The 19341-nt window shown below is 39.8% G+C and overlaps 2 protein-coding genes across 4 annotated transcripts in view; one reads left to right on the plus strand and one right to left on the minus strand.

Annotated features, from left to right (window-relative positions):
• Positions 1-188, minus strand: part of WASHC5 (WASH complex subunit 5) — a 50764-nt gene extending 50576 nt beyond the window's left edge. The window contains exon 1 of the mRNA XM_081117115.1: positions 12-188. The gene's annotated coding sequence lies outside the window, so the exon portion shown is untranslated. The remainder of the gene's footprint in view (positions 1-11) is intronic.
• A 14-nt stretch (positions 189-202) lies between these two features.
• The window catches only part of NSMCE2 (NSE2 (MMS21) homolog, SMC5-SMC6 complex SUMO ligase), a 202961-nt gene continuing 183822 nt past the window's right edge, over positions 203-19341 (plus strand). For all 3 annotated transcript variants that reach the window (XM_081117122.1, XM_081117123.1, XM_081117124.1), the window contains exons 1-2: positions 203-328; positions 5574-5743. In XM_081117122.1, the coding sequence (XP_080973248.1) occupies positions 5587-5743 (157 nt within the window). In that variant the 5' untranslated portion in view covers positions 203-328; positions 5574-5586. The remainder of the gene's footprint in view (positions 329-5573; positions 5744-19341) is intronic.

The following is a 19341-nucleotide window of genomic DNA, read 5'->3' on the forward strand; positions in this document are numbered from 1 at the left end:
GCCGGACCTACCTGTCGCCCGGGCGGCGCCAGGGCGCAGAGCCGGGCGGCGGGTCGCGCGTGGGGCCGGCACCGGGGTCCCCCGCCCTGCCTCTCCGCTGGGGTCCTTTCAGCCCTCAGCCCAGGCCCGGGAGCTGGCGGGACCCCGGCTTCCGCCCCTGGCGCCCAGGCGGTCACGTGACCCAAGGGGCGGAGAGCGGGGCGGGGCGTCATGTGACCGCTGGCGGACGACGGTTGATGACGTCGAAGCCCGCGATCGGTTGAGGAAGGAGTAGGGGTCCCAGTGTAGCAAGTCGGGGTGCAGCCGCCCGGAGCTGGGTCGCTTGCAGGTAAGGCAGACGCGGGGGTGGCGCTAGCGCGGGGCGGGCGGGGCCGCCTCCCCCCGGGCCTCCGGGGCTCCCGAGCTGGGCCGGTCGGCCTGGGCTGCGGTCCTGCCGCCTCTCACCCCGCGGCCGGGGGCTGCGGCGGTTCGCCTCCGTCCCCGAGACCCCAGCCCGCCGCCCCTCTGCCCTGAGTGTGTGGGGAAAAGATCACGCGTTCTTGACCCAGGCGTGTCTGGCTCGAACGCCTTTGCACCGGGGCCGTGGGCAGGTCGTTTAGGTAACTCTGGGCCTCGGGTTCTTTCCTCTCGCGCAAATGTTTGTGAGGATTAGCGATGCTGGGAACGGAGCGCCGCGGCACCAGCTTAGGGGTCCTAGAAACGTGGCGCCTGCTGTAACTGTCTCCAGGTCTTTATCGATCGCCTGTTTTGTGTGAGCTGTTTTATAAGCTGCAGAATATTTGAGAGTGCTCGTTTAAGTTGCTCCCAGGGTGGAGGAATGCAGGACGTGCGAGCAAACAGTTGTGATGAGTTTTACTGAGTTTTATTGAGTGTGTGTGTGTGTGTGTGTGTGTGTGAGAGAGAGAGAGAGAGAGAGAGAGAGAGAGAGAGAGAGAGAGAGAGAGAGAGAGAAGAGAGAGAAGAGAGAGGAGAGAGATAGGGACAGGGACAGTGGTCACAGGGAGGGGAACAAGCAGTTGCTTGTATGGATAAGGGAAGGCTTCAAAACGGAAGGCATGTCCTTGCATCTTGAGATATATATATATATATTTATATGTATATCTGGTTAACCTTATACAGGTCCCTATGGGTTTAAAGGAGGTCAGCACACTGTTTATAAGTTGTTGTTTTGTGTCCACCACTGAGCTATACAGAAACATGAGAGGAGGAAACAGTAGAAAGTTTGTTTTCTAATCCTCACCAGAGGATATGTTTTTATTTATTTATTTATTTGAGAGGAAGGGAAGGAGGAAGAAACATTGATGTGAGAGAGAAACAATGATCGGTTGCCTCCCGTACTCCCAAGGGGATTGAATCCGAAATCTAGGTATGTGCCCTGACTGGGAATCGAACCACAACCATTTGGGGACTATGCACCAACCAACCCTGCCGCTCGGCCAGGGCAAGAAGTATTTTTACAGTAGTTAATAATTGGTCCTGCCTACAGAGAATCTTACAGTCCTGCTGGGGTCTGAATGTTTATGTCCTCTCCCCCATTCATATGTTGAAATCCTAATGCAGGGGTGATGTTATTAGGTAGGGCCTTTGGGAGGTGCTTAGGTCAGGAGGGTGGGGCTCACGGGTGGACTTGATGCCTTTATAAAGGAGGCTTCAGAGAGCTCCCCTGTTCCTTCTACAATGACAAAGAGGTAGAAGGCATGGGCTTTGAGCCAGGAAGAGGGCCTTCACCAGAACTTGACCATGCTGACACCTTGATCTTAGACTTCCAGTCTGAGGAACTGTGAGAAATAAATTTCTGTTGTTTATAAGCTACCCAGTCTGATGTTTTGTTATAGCAGCTGGAATGGCCTAAGACAAGGCCTGTTAGGGGAGGCAAACTAACATGCTGGGGAAAAACTCAGGAAATGCATGACCTTACTTAAACTTTCTTGGAGACCAAAAAGATTGTTACCTGGGCAAGGCTCCAAGAGGAGGTTGATTTAAACCAGGGTTTCTCAACTACTGCACTGTTGACACTGGGGCCAGATAATCCTTTGTTTTGGGGTCTGTGCTGTGACTTATGTACTTAGCTGTACTTCATGGGAGGAATCAAAAAGTGTTTCTACTTCATTTTTCTGCTCCATCTGAATATTTTCCTTTTAAATACTCCAGAATTACAGAAGAAGAACATTTTCCCTAGCTCTCTGCAAGTGTAAAGTTTTATTGGAGTAATGTGAATTTTGCATTCACATAAAAGAACATCTACCATGGGGTAGACACTTTCCATTTATCCTGAATTGTATTAATTCTTATGTACATTGTTTCTTAGTCCTGGGGGCTGCTATTTTAAAATATCATAAACTGGTGACTTAAAAAACAGAAAATTATTTCCCACAGCTTTTGGAGACAAGATACTGGTATGGTTGAATACTGGTGAGGGCTCTCTTTCCGGCTTATAGCCAGCCTCCTTCCCCCTTCTTGCTGTGTCCTTACGTGTGTGTGTGTGTGTGTGTGTGTGTGTATGTGTATGTGTGTTGGTGGGCTGAGAGAATGAGAATGCACCCGTGTGTCTCTTCCTCTTCTAATAAGGACACTAATCTTATCATGAAGGTTCTACCCTCCTGACCTTATCTAAACCTGATTATCTCCCAAAGGCCTCATCTCCAAATACCATCACATTGTATGCTAGGGCCTCAACATATGAAACTTGGGGAGACACAATTATCTCAGTATTCTCCATACGTGTTTGATCCTAAGAATCATCTAAGGGGCTTCATAAAATTATAGTTTCCTCAGTGTGTCCACTAGAGACTCTGATTTAATGGGTTTGAGATAGTATCCATAAATTTTAATTTTAGTATGTATTCCAACTGATTCTTAAGATCAGAGAAGTTTGAGAAAACTGCAGAATTTAATTCATCTGTAATAATGCTATGAGATAGATGTCATTATCTGCTTTTTACCTCAGACAGTAGGTACAGAAGATAAGCGAATTAACCAGGGCTGTGCAGTTTTAAGTGACATCAACAGGATGGAATTTCCAGGCCTCTGTGTCCAGTGTCCATTCTCTTAAGCACTACTTGGTATTATCCCTCACAGTATTACAATGATGACATTGATGGTAATATCTGGTCTCATTTTAAAAGATTTCTTTGCTGGGGATTATTCTGAGTGATTTATTATTTATATACATATTAACTCATTCAGTCTTTGCAGTAATCCTTCAGGTAGGCACTGGATCATCCCTATTGTACGGAAAGGAAAAGTGAAGCATTGAGAGGTTAAATAATTTGCCTAATGCTACTTTAGTAAAATCAGACTTTGAACTCCAGCAGTCTGGCTCCTGAGGCTAAATGCTTAACCCCTACTCTGTATTGCCTCTATATTCTACTCCATAATGCAGCTAATGTTTATTTTAATATGAACATGTTTCATGTTATCAGTAAGTAAAATTGATATTCCAGGAAGATATGCGCCGCTTATACTATGGCTTTACCCCCAGATTCACATATGCAGTACACTTTGATAATTGTGTCCTAGAACTGTGCTGTCCAATGCAGTGGCCACTAGACACATGTGGCTGTTTAAAGTTAAATTGATGAAAATTAAACAAAATTAAAAACTCTGTTCCTCAATCACGCTAACCACATTTCAGGTAATCACATGTACCTACTGGCTACCATATTGGACAGTGCAGATTCTGGGATATTTTGTCATGGCTGAAAGTTCTATTGGACAGCACTGCTTTAGAAAATGTAGACTTACACAAGAATCAACACTGACTAGGAACACTTGAAGCATATCATTTTATCCCTGCAGGGTTGTATTTTTTGAGTAACAGTTGATGTTATAACAGGCAAACCCCCAAATCTAAGAGGCTTTGCACAATTGAAGTTTTTGTTTCTTTCATGCATTGAGCCTGATTAGTGGGCAGTTTTCCTCCAAACAATGATGTGGGATCCTAGGCTTCTTCCATGTAGTGATTCTCCATCTTCAGTATATAGCTTCTGAGGTCACTGCTTTCCTGTTTCAAGCTAGAAAAATGTGAAGGAGAATGGAGAAAGTACGTGGTTTTTATGGACTGGGCCTGCAAATGGCTCATATATCATTGCCTTGAATTCAGTCATATGACCACACCTAACTGTAAGGAAGACTGTATGACCAGGTTGAAGAGGAAATGGGTTTGGTGGACACCAAGTATGACTCTTATTATCTCATATATGATGATACATGCTGCCTTGATTGCCATGGACAGACTTATTTCCCATGAATTACAGATGTACTTTTTTTTTTTAATGGAGAAAGAGAACCCTGAAACTCACTTATTATTAAATTTATTGGTGTGACATGGTTAATAAAATTATATAGGTTTCAAGTGTACGCTTTTATAATATATCATCTGTGTATTGTATTGTGTGTTCACCACCCCAAGTCATCGTCTGTTACCATTTATTTGCCCTCTTCTACCCCCCACCCCCATTTCCTTCTGGTATCTATCATACTGTTGTCTATGTCTGAGTTTTTGTTTGTCTTATTTGTTCATTTGTTGCTTTCAGTTTTATATGCCACATATGAATGAAATCATATGGTTCTTGACTTTTTCTGTCTGACCTCGCTTAGCATGATGTTCACAAGTTTCGTCCATGTTGTCGCAAATGGCAGTATTTCATCTTTTCTTACGGCTGGGTAGTATTCCATTGTATATATGTACCACATCTTCTTTATCCAGTTATGTACTGAGGGACTCTTTGGTTTTTCCATGTCTTGGCCACTGAATAATGCTGCAATAGGGGTACATATGTCTTTACAAATAAATGCTTTCTGGGTTATATAGTGACTCTATTCTTAATTTTTTGAGGAACCTCCATACTGTTTTCCATAGTGGCTGTATCAATTTATATTCCCACCAGCAGTGAATGAGTGTTTCTGTTTTCCCACAACCTCTCTGACACTTGCTATTTCTTGTCTTGTTGATAATAGCCATTCTAATAGGTGTGAGATGATATCTCATTGTGGTTTTGATTTGCATTTCTCTAATAGGTAGTGAAGTTGAGGATGTTTTCATATATCGGCCATTTGTATGATTGTCAAGATGCTCATAGCCAAATCTGTTTTACAATATAATACTGTGTAGAATCTTAAAGAATCCTAAAGCCTACATGATTGCATTCTAATTTTCTCATATAGTTGGTTTTCCCTTTAATCTGGTTTTTGGTTCTGATTTTTATGAACTTATGTTTTCCTATCTTATTGCATGTGTTTGTATTTATATTGTAGAAGCTGTCTCAACGTGTTTCTTGTAATAAAGTGAGATTGTAAATAACTTTCAGAAAATGCAAATATTCAAAAATCATCATTGGTTATTCATAGTCATATTTTCTCTCTCTTTTGGTGTAAAATATTAACACCTCAGAAAGTTCTAGAAAATGACATAACAGGAACCTTTGTTTCATGATTTGAATTTTAGCATCTTGCCCTATGTACTTCAGGTCTTGATTTTTAAGATAAAAAAGATAAAGCTATTTTTCTTTATAAATTTTATAAATTCTTTATAAAAACTCTTAAATTTTGTTTCATTGTGTTTGAAAACTTAGGTAATAATTCAAGATGCCTGGGCGTTCCAGTTCAAATTCAGGTTCAACTGGTTTTATATCCTTCAGCGGTGTGGAATCTGCTCTCTCCTCTTTAAAAAATTTCCAAAACTGCATCAACACTGGAATGGACACAGCTTCTAGTGTTGCTTTGGATCTTGTGGAAACTCAGAGTAAGTAATAATTAAAATGTATTTCTTTTGTGTCTACTTTTGAGGTAGCTTGTGTGGAGGCATTACTCTAGGGATGCCAGATACTGCTCACCTTGTGTGTATCCTTGGGACAGTCATTTCATCCCTCTCGGCATCTGTTTTTTTCATCTTGTTCTACACAGCAATATACTGAGGGTGAAATGAGACTGACTCATTCATGTGTGTTCAAACAGTTATGTGCCATTAGAAACTGCACTAGAAATTTATGAGCTAAAACATGAAGGTTCCTGACCTCAAGGAACATACAATCAAAAGTATGTGGCATTTTTGAGCTTTACAGTATACAAATTCATTTGATAAATTTGTTTTCCAGTAATTTAACTATATTTTGTTCATGCTGATCACCTTATAGACTGGATAAGCTTTACAAAGGAGACAAGTTCAGCTTTGATGGACTTGACCAAAATTTTTGGATCAGAATATCTAGAAAGATGTTATTTGCTTTCTTTGGGTTAGGGTTGCTTTGTCTTATATATGGAGGCAAGGGAGTAACATTATCTTTTTGTAATTTCTTTTTAATATTACTGGTTTTTGTACTTTCTATTGTGATATGCCTTTGTATGATTTTCTTTGTTTATTCTGTCTGGTGTTCTTTGAGCTTTATGGATTTGTGGGCTTACATTCTGATCAAATTTGGGAAAATTTCTGCTACTGTTTTTTCAAATACCTTTTCTGTTCCCTCCTCCCCCCTCTCCTTCTGGGACTCTTAATTACATGTTTATTACATTGCTTGATTACGCCCCATAAATCACTGAGGCTCAGTTGATTTTTTTCCCCTCAATACTTTTTCTCTCTGACTTTAATTTGAATAGTTTCTATTATATGTCTTCAAGTTCACTACTCTTGTTTTCTGCAGTGTCTAATGTGCTATTAACTCTATTCAGTGAATTTTGAATTTCAGAGGATGGATTTTTTAGCTATAGAGACATAAGAAAGAATTAAATGGAATCTTATTTCTATCTTGCACTTCTCTCATTATGTTCATTTTTTCTATATTCTTGAATATGTGGAGCATATTTATATAGCTGTTTTAATATATTTGTGTGCTAATTCTGTCATCTCTATCTATTGCTGCTGCTTAACATGGTCACTGTATGTATTATGTTGTTGAGTATTTCTATTTTGTTGTCTTCCTTTAAAGAGTTTTGATGTTTGTTTTGCTAGGCAGTTATTTGTGGATTGGGCTGATCCTTTCCAGGCTTGTTGTTTAACTTTGTTAGGGTAGGTCTAGTGTAGATTTACTTTAGGGCTAATCTATGCTGTTACAAAGCTTGGACTTTCTGGAGTCCCTCTTGATTGTGCAGAGGGTTCTGTGAGAGCTCTACTCTGATGGGTGGAATCTGAATGTCTTTTTTAAAAAAAGTTTTTATTTTTAGTTTTATTTTATTGATTTTAGAGAGAGAGGAAAGGAGAAGGAGAGAGAGAAAGAGAAACATTGATATGAGAGAGAAACGTCCATCAGTTGCCTCCAGTACACACCCCAACCAGGACTGAACCAGCAACCTGGACATGTGCCCTGACCAGGAATGTCTTCCAGTGCTGTGTGAATTCTGGGAATTGTTCACTTTCAGCTCCCAGCACTGTTCCTCAGCAGCTTAGGCTTTAGTCTGAGGCCCAAGGGATCCCCGAGCAGATTCCTAGTGCCTTTCTCTGCATATCTACCTTCCAGGGCTCTGTCTTGCAACTGCTGCCTTAGCCTTCCTGAACACCCACCAGTCTCTGGCTCCTCAGTCCTTCAAGACTTCTTTGCTCTCCTTGGCTTCTTCCTCCCTGATGTAGAGAGGAGGGCACTCACAGGACTTATCTCACTTGTTTTGCAGGAATCATAGTTCTGCTTCACCTGTTGTCCCACTGCCTGAAAGCATTTGTTTTATATATTTTGTCCAGCTTTTTAGTTGTTCATGGCTGCAGGGCTAGTTCCATACTAGTTACTCATTCATGGCTGGCTGCAGAAATCACTCATCATCTTTAGTGGGTGGCCTCTAAAGGTCTTAACTCTGCCCAGCCTGATTTGTAGTCTATTTTTGGATATTTGGCTTTGGTAGGTAGCTCTGGATAAAAGTCATAATAAAATCTTAAATCACAGGAGGGAAGAGCTGGAACTAAACTGCCTGTTGGATAGTATCTGTTTATTTTCAGGATTTGCTTTGAAGGCTTCTGAGTATTTTTACTACAAAGTTCCTTGTTTTTAAAAAGTATATTTTGGTGCAAAATACAACATACTCTATGTAATTTAAAAAGAACTGTAAGCATTGTTTTATGAAAGGTTCATGCTCTAAAGTAGGAGTCAGCAAAGTTTTTCTGTAAGGGATTAGATAGCCAATATTTTCAGCTTTGTGGGCTGTGTGGTTTCTGTTGCAGCTCTTACAGTTATTATGAAAATAGTTTTGACTCTGTGGACCTCATGAAAGGTTCTCAGGGACCACAGTTTGAGAACCACTGGTTACAAAAGTGAATTGGACTGCTATGAGCAGGCAGTAGATGACATGAGAAATTCCCTATGGAGAGAATGCCTATGATGACCCCCCCACTGGAGTAATTGAGCAAGAGCTTATTAGAAGAGTAGGTTTAATGTGACACCAGACTGATGTGTTGTCCAAGGACCCAGAGAGTAGAAAAACCCCTAGTATTTAAGGACATTTGAAGATAATTCAGCTGGTAACAGTAGATGAAAGATTTGTAGGAAACGGAGCCAATATTACCACTCAGTGCAAGGACTTAGAGTCATCCAGCCTTAGTTCTGTAGCTTGCTCAAAGGTTAGGTGATCTCTCTGAACTTGGAATTCCTTATCTGTGAGATAGGGATAAAAATCCCGATTTCATAAGATTGTTGGGATTAAATAAGATAATATATGCTCTTAGCGTAGTGTTTCTTCAGTAGCTATCACAAATGATAACCAGCAATTCCTACAGTTAAGGTCAGAACTTAGAAAAAGAGCCTGTGGTGTGGAGAGGGAACAAAGTAAAGGAGTTTGGAAGTCTGTTTAAGGCTTTAGGATTCAGCTTAGCTAAATCAGTATTCATCAAACATGTTAGCCAAAACTACAGAGATTAATAAAGGTTTTTTTCAAGTTGTTTACAGTCTGCCTGAGAAGAAAGATGCGTATGTGTTCAGTCATTAAGTGACCATTGAGTGCCTAAAAGGTGATGCTTTGCCAGGGAGTTAGGACTGTATCAATAGAGGAGGAATGTAGTAAAATCCAGTTTTAGAAAGATGACCCTCATGGCAATTCTGAGGAAAAAGAAAAATAAGTTTAACTGAGAGATTACAGTTGAGATGAAGAGGACCTGATTTGTGTGCTTTGTATCTTGTATCCACACTGTCATGTAGGCAGACAGTGCTGGGCTGTGCATACAGAATGCCTGGTTCTCATGCCAGCTCCACACTTACTGTTCTTGGGACCGTGGGCAAGTTCTATAACCTCTGTTTGTCTTAGATTTCTCATTTGTAAAAGGCATTGCTGTGGGTATGAAATGAGATAATACAAATTATGTAGAGCAGTACTTGATGCTTAAGTGCTCAGTAAATGTGTAGTCATTTGGTTTGTATTTGCGTTGACTTTTTGTTGGACAGCAGTGAATGGATCAGGAGAAATTAAATTGCAGAAGAATAGAAGGGAAAGTTCATGAACTGTCTTCAAAGCAGAATATTCCCTTTTCCTTTTAACCTTATAAGGTTAGGCACACTTGACCTGTTGAGTTGTCCAATTTCATCTCAAAGTAGAAGGAATGAGCTTTGCGAAAATAGGTGGCAGGGATCACTCAGGTATCATTTTCTCACTTTGCACTGCAGTTCTCTTGCCATCATAATATTGAATTATTGGTGAAGGGGATTGTTGCTCCCAGGAACTTGAGGAGTGTGGATGGGTTCTGTTTTGTGTCCTGTTGGTTGCATATTCCTATACCAGGTGATTGTTCCTATCCATTTTTCTAGCTTATTTGAAATGGTCCTTCTCCTGTGTTTTGTTACCACATATGATATCTAGGCAATTGGACTCTTATAGCCACCATGCCTATTAGTCTTTCTTTAAAATTGTTGATTTTCTAGTAATACCTTCCTTTTTTTTTTTAATCCTCACCTGGGGATATTTTTTCCATTGCTTTTCAGAGAGAGAGGGAAGGAGGGGGAAGGAGGGGAGGGGGGGAGGGGAGGGAAGGGAAGGAAACATCTATGTGAGAGAGACATGTTGATTGGTTTCCTCTTGCTTGTGCCTCCCCCTGGGACTAGGGATAGAGCCTACAACCAAGGCATGTGCCCTTGGCCAGAATTGAACCTAGGACCCTTCAGTCTGCAGGCTGACGTTGAGCCAGACTGGCTAGGCTAGTAATCGCTTCTTTATTGGAATTAATTGAGAAATGAAATTTGTTACATTAGGAGATTTTTCAGATAACTGAAGCTTATTTTCAGAGTTTTAAATTTATTATGTACTTCTTTAAAAAAAAATTAATTGTGCATTTATTAAACCTGGGGACAGTGAAACAGGGAAGGGCCTAGGGTACAAGAAGCAAGAGTAGAGAGACTAGATGGGGCTGCTTTTCTCCCTAGAAATGTTATGGGAAAGAAGTGAGCCAAAGTGGGGCTGCTCTCAGCTCACTGGAGAGTAAAAGGAAAGGGGCCCTGGAGACAGTCAGAGGTTGAGCCCCAGACGAGCTGCTACTGCCCATTGCTCCCTGGTTGCAAGTCTCCTGGCCTCCCTTAGAGTTTAGGAGATGTACGCCTGTGGAGGAAGGAGAGGAGGAAGGGAAAGGCATGGGCGTGCTCCCTGGAGGGAGAGTGAGCTCTTTTCTGCTTTCTTAAACAGAATGTACTGACCTAATTTACCAGAATTGTTATTAACATCATCCTTAAGCAATTGAATTTTTGTAATCTTTTGAGTTTAGTTACACGAATTTGAGGAATGGCCCTTCCCTAAAATGTTAATGTCCCTCAGGGTTGTGTCCTTTCTTTTTGTGCCTCTCTGCCAGGGCCTGTCCATGGATGGACTTCAGAGGTTCACTTAATGCTCTTCTGTGGAAGCTGTTATGCATGAGGATTGAAATTTTTTATCAGAGTCTTGCTAAATATTTGTGAGAAGAGGATACATCTTAAATTGCTCAAGGGTCCAGTAGATAACGAGCCTTCTTGGAGGCTTCTCCATTTTTTCTCTCTATATTGCTTTTCTATGGCTTTGTGGAGCCACAGGGCAAAAAGGTATTATGGCCAGACAGGTAATCAGATGTTTGCTGAACTGTGCCAAGGTATGGTGATGATGATGGTGGTCATAATGGTAAAGTTAACCATAGCTGAATTTGTTCATCACTTCCACTGTGTGTAGGCACTGTGCCTTTTTACATATGGTATCTCATTTGGTCCTAACAGGAATCCTGTGTTGGTTATCCCCACTGCATACATGAGCAAACTGAGGCTTGGTGAAATTGAGTACTTCCTAAGGTCCCAGAGTTAATAAGGGGAAGAGTTGAACATAAATGGTGTGACTCCATAGTTTCTGCCCCTCACTCTTACACTTTATTGAAAATTGTTTGTGTTCATCTAGTGGCATTTGCAGCAGTCAGATAACATTGAAGTAACATTTAGCTCAGAAAGTTTTAGTTATTTTGTTGAAGGTAACGTCTGATTTTTCTTTTCCGTTCTGTCCCCTCTTCTCCCCTCCCCGGGTTTCCTTTTCTCTTCTTTTCTTTCCTGAACACCAAAATGAAGTTGCATGTTTTTCAGAAGCAGGCTATCAGCTTCTGTCTTTTCTGCTAGTGAAGTTCTCAACTTCCCTTGGACATTCTTGCCCTCTGAATCCAAAGAGTGCCCTCTCTTAGCTTCAGCCTCTTCTGTTTGTGTGTGTGTGTGTTATGTTTTAGAGATTTGTTACTGATTTTTAGAGAGAGAGGAAGAGAGAGGGAGAAAGAGACAAACATCCATGTGAGAGCCAAACATCAATCAGTTGCCTCCTGTACACCCCCTACCAAGGATCCAGCCCACAACCTGGGCTTGTGCCCTGACTGGTAATCCAACCACAACCTTTTGATGCAGGGGATGATGCCCAGCCAACTGAGCCACACTGGCCAGGGGAGCCTCTTCTGTTTTTTTATTTTTATTTTTATGGAAAATATTACAGATATCCCCCTTTTTTCCCCATTGCCCCCCCCACCTCCTCCCAGGACTTTCCCATGCTGTTGTCTGTGTCCACGGGTTATGCATATATGCATATAAATTAGAGGCAGAGTTGAATCTGGTCATGGAGGGAAGAAGTCAGGACCTTTAGGGACCACTGTACTCACCCTACTCTGTTTCTGATTGGCAGGAAGAAAATAATGACTGATAGGTTTTCTCTTTCATCCCACCAATTGCAGTTCTGTTGGATGGAAATGATACAGTGAATTGATTGGAATGCTAGTCTGTTCTTTCATATCCAGAATTTGTATTCTGGCTCAGAACCATCACTTTTTAAACCTGATTCCTTTGTGCTCATTTTAGTCTCCACCCAGGCAAGAAACAGTTTTCACTTTGTGGTAGTTACTTCAGAGTTAATGATGAATAAAGAACAGCCATCAAGTTGAAAATTACATTTGTGGCCCTCATGAATAACTGAACTTTCAGATTTGCAAATGTTAGGCCCTTAGTTGGGTGAATAGTTCTGATTCTGGGTGGTTAGTGGATAATATTCTAGTTTTACTCCTGACATAAAATTATGATTACCCATATCACCCATCACCTTATTTTATGAAAAAGGAGTAATCATCTCACCTAAACCTTTTATGTTGAAATTGTTTTGAAAATTGCTTAATGATTTGACAGGCCAGCATATTACCAGCGTGACTGATTTAAGGCTTATTTTCTTAGGAAGAGCCACATTCTGGATTTTCATTACGTTGTAATATATTTCTCTATCTTGAATGTTGTTTCTCGTAGCCAGGGCTATAGTTAATGGGGAAGGTTTCTTTTTCGGCTTTGCTCCTGTTCTTTATTCCATCATTATGTTATTGACTAGAAGCAGGATTAGAAGTCGGTGATTATAGTGGTGGTGGTGATAACAGTGACACTAACAATAACAATAACCATAAGGAGCTAATGTTCACATTTCTTGTATAGCTTTTATAACTGGAACCAATCATAAAAGCAAAATATTATTGTAATGTAAATAAATTAAGGCAATTGAAACTACATAATTATGGTACTTGTAGTGCTAAAAGTATAGAGGCATTGCCTATAGAATATCAAAAATCCAGCTCTCTAGGAAAACTCAGTTATTTTGCTGATGTCACTGTGTTTTCCAGTGACTACCCTACTATTTCTCCTCTACCGCTTGTACCTCTGACACTTCTAGGCAGTTCTCCTCTAAGACCTAAATAGAAAAGAAACAATTTTGCAAGGCTTCATCAGACCTGCTTTTCTCTTGATTCCTTCATAATATGGTTGCACATACAGTGCACTGTTTGGTGGTGTCTGTTATCATTAGGGTAAGATGACTCTTAGTATAAAAAATCACCAATAATTCTACCTCCTTAGCTTTTCCTGTGTTTTCAGGTGAGTTCCCCTCCCTCTTAAGATACAGCAACATGCCATTCCTGATATCCTGATGCCAGTTAGGCCTTTTCTTTGTTTCATGGGGCTTTTTGCACTTATATCTTATTTTGTTTTGTCAGTGTGTCTGGTCTTCCCTTTGAACTGGGTTTGCTCAGGACAAAGACCTTAGGGAACTCATCTCATATTTCAGAGGCTGGGACTCTTGCTGTTCATCGGTGTTGAAGGTATATAAATGTATTAATAAGTGGCTTTTAAGACTATTCCCTAAGTACAGATATTTGGGCCCAGAATGTAGGGGGGAAAGTTGCTTTCCAAAATTAGAAATTGGGCACTTTTGTTAATTTATGACCTGATTTTATTATAAGACTGTGCACTTAATATTTTTGTAAGGACTGATTAACTCAGTGGTGCATTAGAATCTCTTATAGGGCTTGTTAAAACACTGGCCCGACCACTAGAATTTCAGTAGGTCTTGGATGAGCTCAAGAATTTCATGTCTAACAAATCCCCAGGTGATACTGATGCTGTTGCTGGTCCAGGGACCACACTAGAGAACCCTGGTCTAATCATTTATTGTTTCCACTGTGACAGGAAACATACGCCACTAGGTGGCACTAGAACACTTTTTATGAGGTTGTCGTCAGCCCTCTTGACGGTTTGTTGATTGCAGGGTTCAGGATGTGTCAGAAGTATAATCACTAAACTATTGGAATTTAGTAACTTGGGGCCTGAATTATCCCATATAGCTTAAAAATAAAAATGGCAAAAATGTGGACTATACCTCTTCTTTCCACTGCTTTATTTTCACTTATCAGTTGCCTTTACCAGAGAGAGATATAGGCCTTGTCAAAAAATGGGACTATACATCTCATATTTATTATTCTAAGTTATTAGATCCTGATTTTGTTGTTGATTACATTTCAAAACCACTTTAAAAAGATTTACACCTACTGTTCACATAAATATCATGTCATTTTGCCCTTCTACCAGTGGGCCAGTGGTGCCTGGGACAGTTCTGAGATGAGTTTCCTTTCCTATTGGCTTCTTTAGTCAGAAAGTTGAGTAGTTTTCTTTATAAGAGCTCTAGAGAGGAAAGTTTGGGTTGCTGTTTACCTCACCTCACCTCACCTCACCTCATCTCACCTTATGCTTCCATGCAGTCTCTTTCCATAAATTTCCAACCATTCCAACACCCCCAGCTTGTCTTTCTTCCACTGACTGTCCCAACCTGAAAGTTGGCATGACCTGTCCACATGATGGAATGTGTGCAAATAATTGCTTCCTCTGCTTTCCTGTTAGCTAAGCTCTCCCATTCACATTGGGGTGTCACTTTTTGAAATAGTAACTGAGTCATATTTTAGGTTTTAAAACAGGAGATGAATAGTATCTGAATACTGCCTGGGTTTTTCTAATTCCCGAGAATAATCTTTGTGTGATTCTACTTTTTTATTTAATCTTTGGAGTAGAGGAATGGGTTAGGTTTCAGTGACCTAATAGAGCATGAAAATGACTGCTGCAGAAAATACTGAATTAGAGTCCCTCAGTCAGATTTTAAAATTAGACAAGCACGTTATCATATATCTTTGGTCACTGGAAAGACTTAAGACTAGGCTAATGCTAGGCAAAGATGTCAACTCATGGCAAATATAGAGCAGACTCAGGGATCATCTTTGAAACATCAGGTTCCTTTTTAAAAGACTAAAATTTTGTCTTGTTAAGCAGAAAGGAGCTTTTATTAGATTGGTGATCAGAAGTTGAAACCAATGTGATTATTATGGAGAGATTATTTTATTATCCAGACCTATTTCTCCCTCTTCTGTACTTAGACCTGAAATTATATATTTTTGTTCTGAAGTATTATTTGTATAGAGCAGCACTGCCCAATAATCATATGGTGTGAGCCAGGTGTGTAATTTAAAATTTTCTATTAGCCTTATTACAAAGGGTGAGAAGAAGGAGACAAAATTAAAGTATTTTTCAACATGTAATCAATATAAAAATTACTAATGAGCTATTTTTACTTTTTGTTTTGCACTAAGTTCAACATCTTACAGTTCATCTGCATCTGGACCAGCTACATTTCATATGACTGCCACATGTGGCAAATGGCTGTTGTTACAGCAGCAAGAACAGAGGATATTTCATTTTCCAGTGACTGTCATAGGAGAATGAGAAATTATAAGGGTAGTTAAATCAGTTAGTTTTGCAGCTTTTTAGCAGTTTGGGTGAGTATTCAGATCAAACCAGTTGTTAAAACAAGATAATACTATTGGTTTTTTTTGCACTTGTCACTTCTCTGCCACTGGTGTGCTTGCTATTTTAGGTTTTTCCCAAAATTGTTTAACCAGCTTAAAATTACTTATTCCTGGGGATCTTATGAATATTTGCTTCTGTTTGAAATGTCATAGGCTGTTTGAATCCACACCTACAGAACTTCATATTTTGTAGCTGATGTGGTAAATTAGTTTCTTATGGTATTGGGCAAGCCAGAGAGGTTCAGCCTCTTCAGCAGCCAGATATACTCTAGTTGCAGTAAACAATTAGGTCTGTCAGCAGTTGACCTTGGAAATGTTCTAATTTGCTGTCCCTGGGCGCTGCTTCAGGCACTGCTTTCTTGGTGGGTGGGAGTTATGAACCCAGTTTGGAGAAGCTTTAGAGGCACTTGGGGCAAGCTCCAAACCGATGTGCTTCTTGCTTCATTTTTGCATGTGACCAAGTTGCAAGAGGCATGTTCCTCGCATGTATTTCTTTGAATTCCTTGTAGAATCAGGCACTTCTGCTCAAATGAGAGGAAACTTCATTTACCTTTAGGTCTACCCTTCCCCTTCCTTACAGCACCGTCTGCCATAATGATGGTTGATTAAAAATAATTTCATGACTGTTTCATTCTATTTCTTAAATTTATTGCAAGAGAACCTAGAAGACCCTTTTATGGTTTTGTCTTTATTACTACTGTCGTAGTGTCAGATCCAGAAGAAGCTAGCTGAGTAAGTGACGGAGAAGGAAATGTTAACTGGAAAAGTTATACACAGTGAGAAGTTAAAGGCAATACTCAGTAGACAGAGAGGAGAAGAGGGTATGTGTAAAATTTAGTTACTCTCTCTAAACTGGTGGTGGCAGCAGTGGTAGCTTTTACTCCAAGGCAAAGGTTTAGGCTTCGTTTTCTTTGGGGCAGTGCTTGGGCAAGGTAATTTTCTCTCTTCTATACACTACTGGTTCAAAACATTTATTTGAGTTTGTTTGGTTTTCACTATTCTTAGGTAATTGCTAATACTTTATATTGATCAATCACTAATATTTACTGGTCCATGCCCTCAAAAAGCTAATAGTTTAGTTAGCTGATAAGATAAATATATTCAAATATAAGGAGAGCTACATTGTAGTAAAGGATATGTTTCAAATGAAGAGATTATGGGTCTATCTCATTCATGACTTTTTACATTATGACCTAATAGCCAGACTTTCTATCCGGCTGGCACACATCTTTTGTAGACATGTTTACTAGGCAACCTAACAATGGCAAACATACAGTGCTTTTTGTGTGTTTACCTGCCATGTTCTAAATACCTCATGGGTATTAATTCATTTAACCCTACAACAATGCTGTAAGGGTAGGTAAGTAACATAATTAATTGCTGTTTTACATATGGGTACACTGAGCCTTTCTCAACCTATGTCCTTATAAGTGTGACTTTTCCCTTCTTGTTTGCAGTAAGCTCTGAGATCACCTCTTACCCACCCGGTTTTGACTACATCTGTGCTTGTCGTAGAGACAGCCCTTTTGCCGAGCTCTATTATCATTGTACCTGAAGATGAGAGTTCCTCAGGAAAAAAAAAAGGAGAGCCCATCCTATGCTAATACTCATTATTGACTTATAAGGTTCCCTTGCTGGGCTTAAAACAAAAGACCAACTTGGAAGGACTTTATTTAAAAATCTTGGTTACCTTGAGTTGTTTCTACTATATACATAGATCATCCTTGTTTGATCATGTCTCTGGCCATGACCAAAGCATCTGGCATTTACTTTCTGAAGAATAGTAGCTATTAATTTCTATACCCATTTTAAACCATTGAGCAGAGTTTACAAGAATGTTCATGATGTCACCTGCTACATTCCTTCTTCCGCTCTGTGTACTCATTAGACTGGGTCGAGTTCCGCCGTGTGCTCTGTGAAGCCTCCTTGCCTCTGCTCACATGACTTCTCCCTACAACCTCTTGGAGAGGGCACTTACTCATCTTTCCAGGCGAAGCTTAAGTATTATGTCTTTCTACAGACTTTTTTCTTCCACCCAGACCAAATGGCTCTCTTTAGTTCCTCTGTGCTGGCTCTGCATTCATTCATCAAAATAATAGAGCACTTCTTTGCATTTAATTGTTTGTAAGTCTCTACTCCCACCACTAGATATGAGTTTGAAAAGGCCAGTTAATATCCTGTTACCAAACCAAGTTCTGTCTCTGTCACAACTCCAACACTGCCATAAACAATACATGAACGAATGGGTCTGATTTGACCAGTAGTGGGCTGCACTTTGCTGACTCCTGGTCTAGGTAACAGTCATTCTGTGATAGGCTCTCTTCATATGTATAAAGCTGAGGATGGGTTAAATTTTATAACATCAAAATATAAAGTGATACCTGGAAAGGGATTATAGAGACAGTAACAGAAATGTCCTTATAACAGATACATATTCAAGATACAAGACTATTATCAAATGTATGATTTGTGAATACTTTTTCCTGTTTCGTGCATTGTCTTTTTATTTTCTTGATAGTGTTGTTTGAGCATGGAAATTTTTAATTTTGATGAAGTCCAATTATCTATTTTTCTTTTGTTGTTTGTGCTTTTGGTATCATTTCTAAGAATCCACTGCCAAATCTAAGGTTATGAAAAGTTAATCCTATTTTTTCTAAGTGTTTAGAGTTATAACTCTTACATTTAGATCTATTTTGAGGTAATTTTTGTGTATGTTTGAATTTAGGGCCAAATTTCACTCCTTTGCATGTGGCTATCCAGTTGTCCTAGCACTATTCTTTCCCCACTGAATGACCGAGTCTTGGTACTTTGTTGAAAGTAAGTTGGCCACACATGTTTATTTTTGGACTCTCAATTCTATTTCACTGATGGAGTTTTGTATGCCTGTCCTTGTGCCTGTACCACACTGTCTTGTTGCTGTTGTTTTGAAGCAAATTTTGAAATTGGGAAGTATGGTCCTCCAATTTTGTTGTTCTTTTTCAAGGTTGTTTTGGTTGTTCGGTGTCCCTTGTAATTCTCTGTGAATTTTAGAATGAGTTATCCATTTCTACTAAGAAGCCAACTGGGATTCTGATGGGATTTTCATGAATCTTGTAGATTAATTTGGAGAGTATTAACCATCTTAACAATACTAAGGCTTCCATTTCCATGTAGGGTTATTTTTACATTTACTTAGATCTTCTAAAATTTCTTTCAGTGATGTTTTCAGAATATCAGTTTTATACGTTTATTGTTACTTTATTCCAAAACATTTTACTTTTTGATGTTGTTATATGTGGGATTGTTTTCTTAATTTCATTTTCAGATTATTCATTGCAAGTGTATAAAAATATAATTGATTTTTATGTTGACCTTATAGCCTGCAACTTTGCTGAACTTGCTTATTTTACATATATCTCTCTCTATATATATTTATATATCTTGGGATATATGTGTGTGTGTGTGTGTATAGTATTCCGTAGAGTATTCTATATACACGAGCATGTCATCTACGAATAGAGATAGTTTTATTTTTTCCTTTCCAATCTGGTTGTTTTTTGTTTATTTTTCTTGCCTAATTGCCCTGACTAGAACCTGGAGTACAATGTTGAATAGAAGTGGTGAGAACTGACATTCTTATCTTGTTCCTGATCTCAGGGCAAAAGCATCCAGTCTTTCATCATTAAGTCCTGTATAAAGTTAGCTGCAGAACTCCCTCCGGCAGTGTCCTTCCAGCACCCTCTATTGAGAAAGCTTAACATGCTCACTGTAAGAGGAGATGCTTAAAGCAATTCCATTCATTACCCCAG

The sequence above is a fragment of the Miniopterus schreibersii genome, assembly GCF_964146895.1.
Source record: "Miniopterus schreibersii genome assembly, chromosome: 17".
Taxonomy (NCBI): Eukaryota; Metazoa; Chordata; class Mammalia; order Chiroptera; family Miniopteridae; genus Miniopterus; species Miniopterus schreibersii.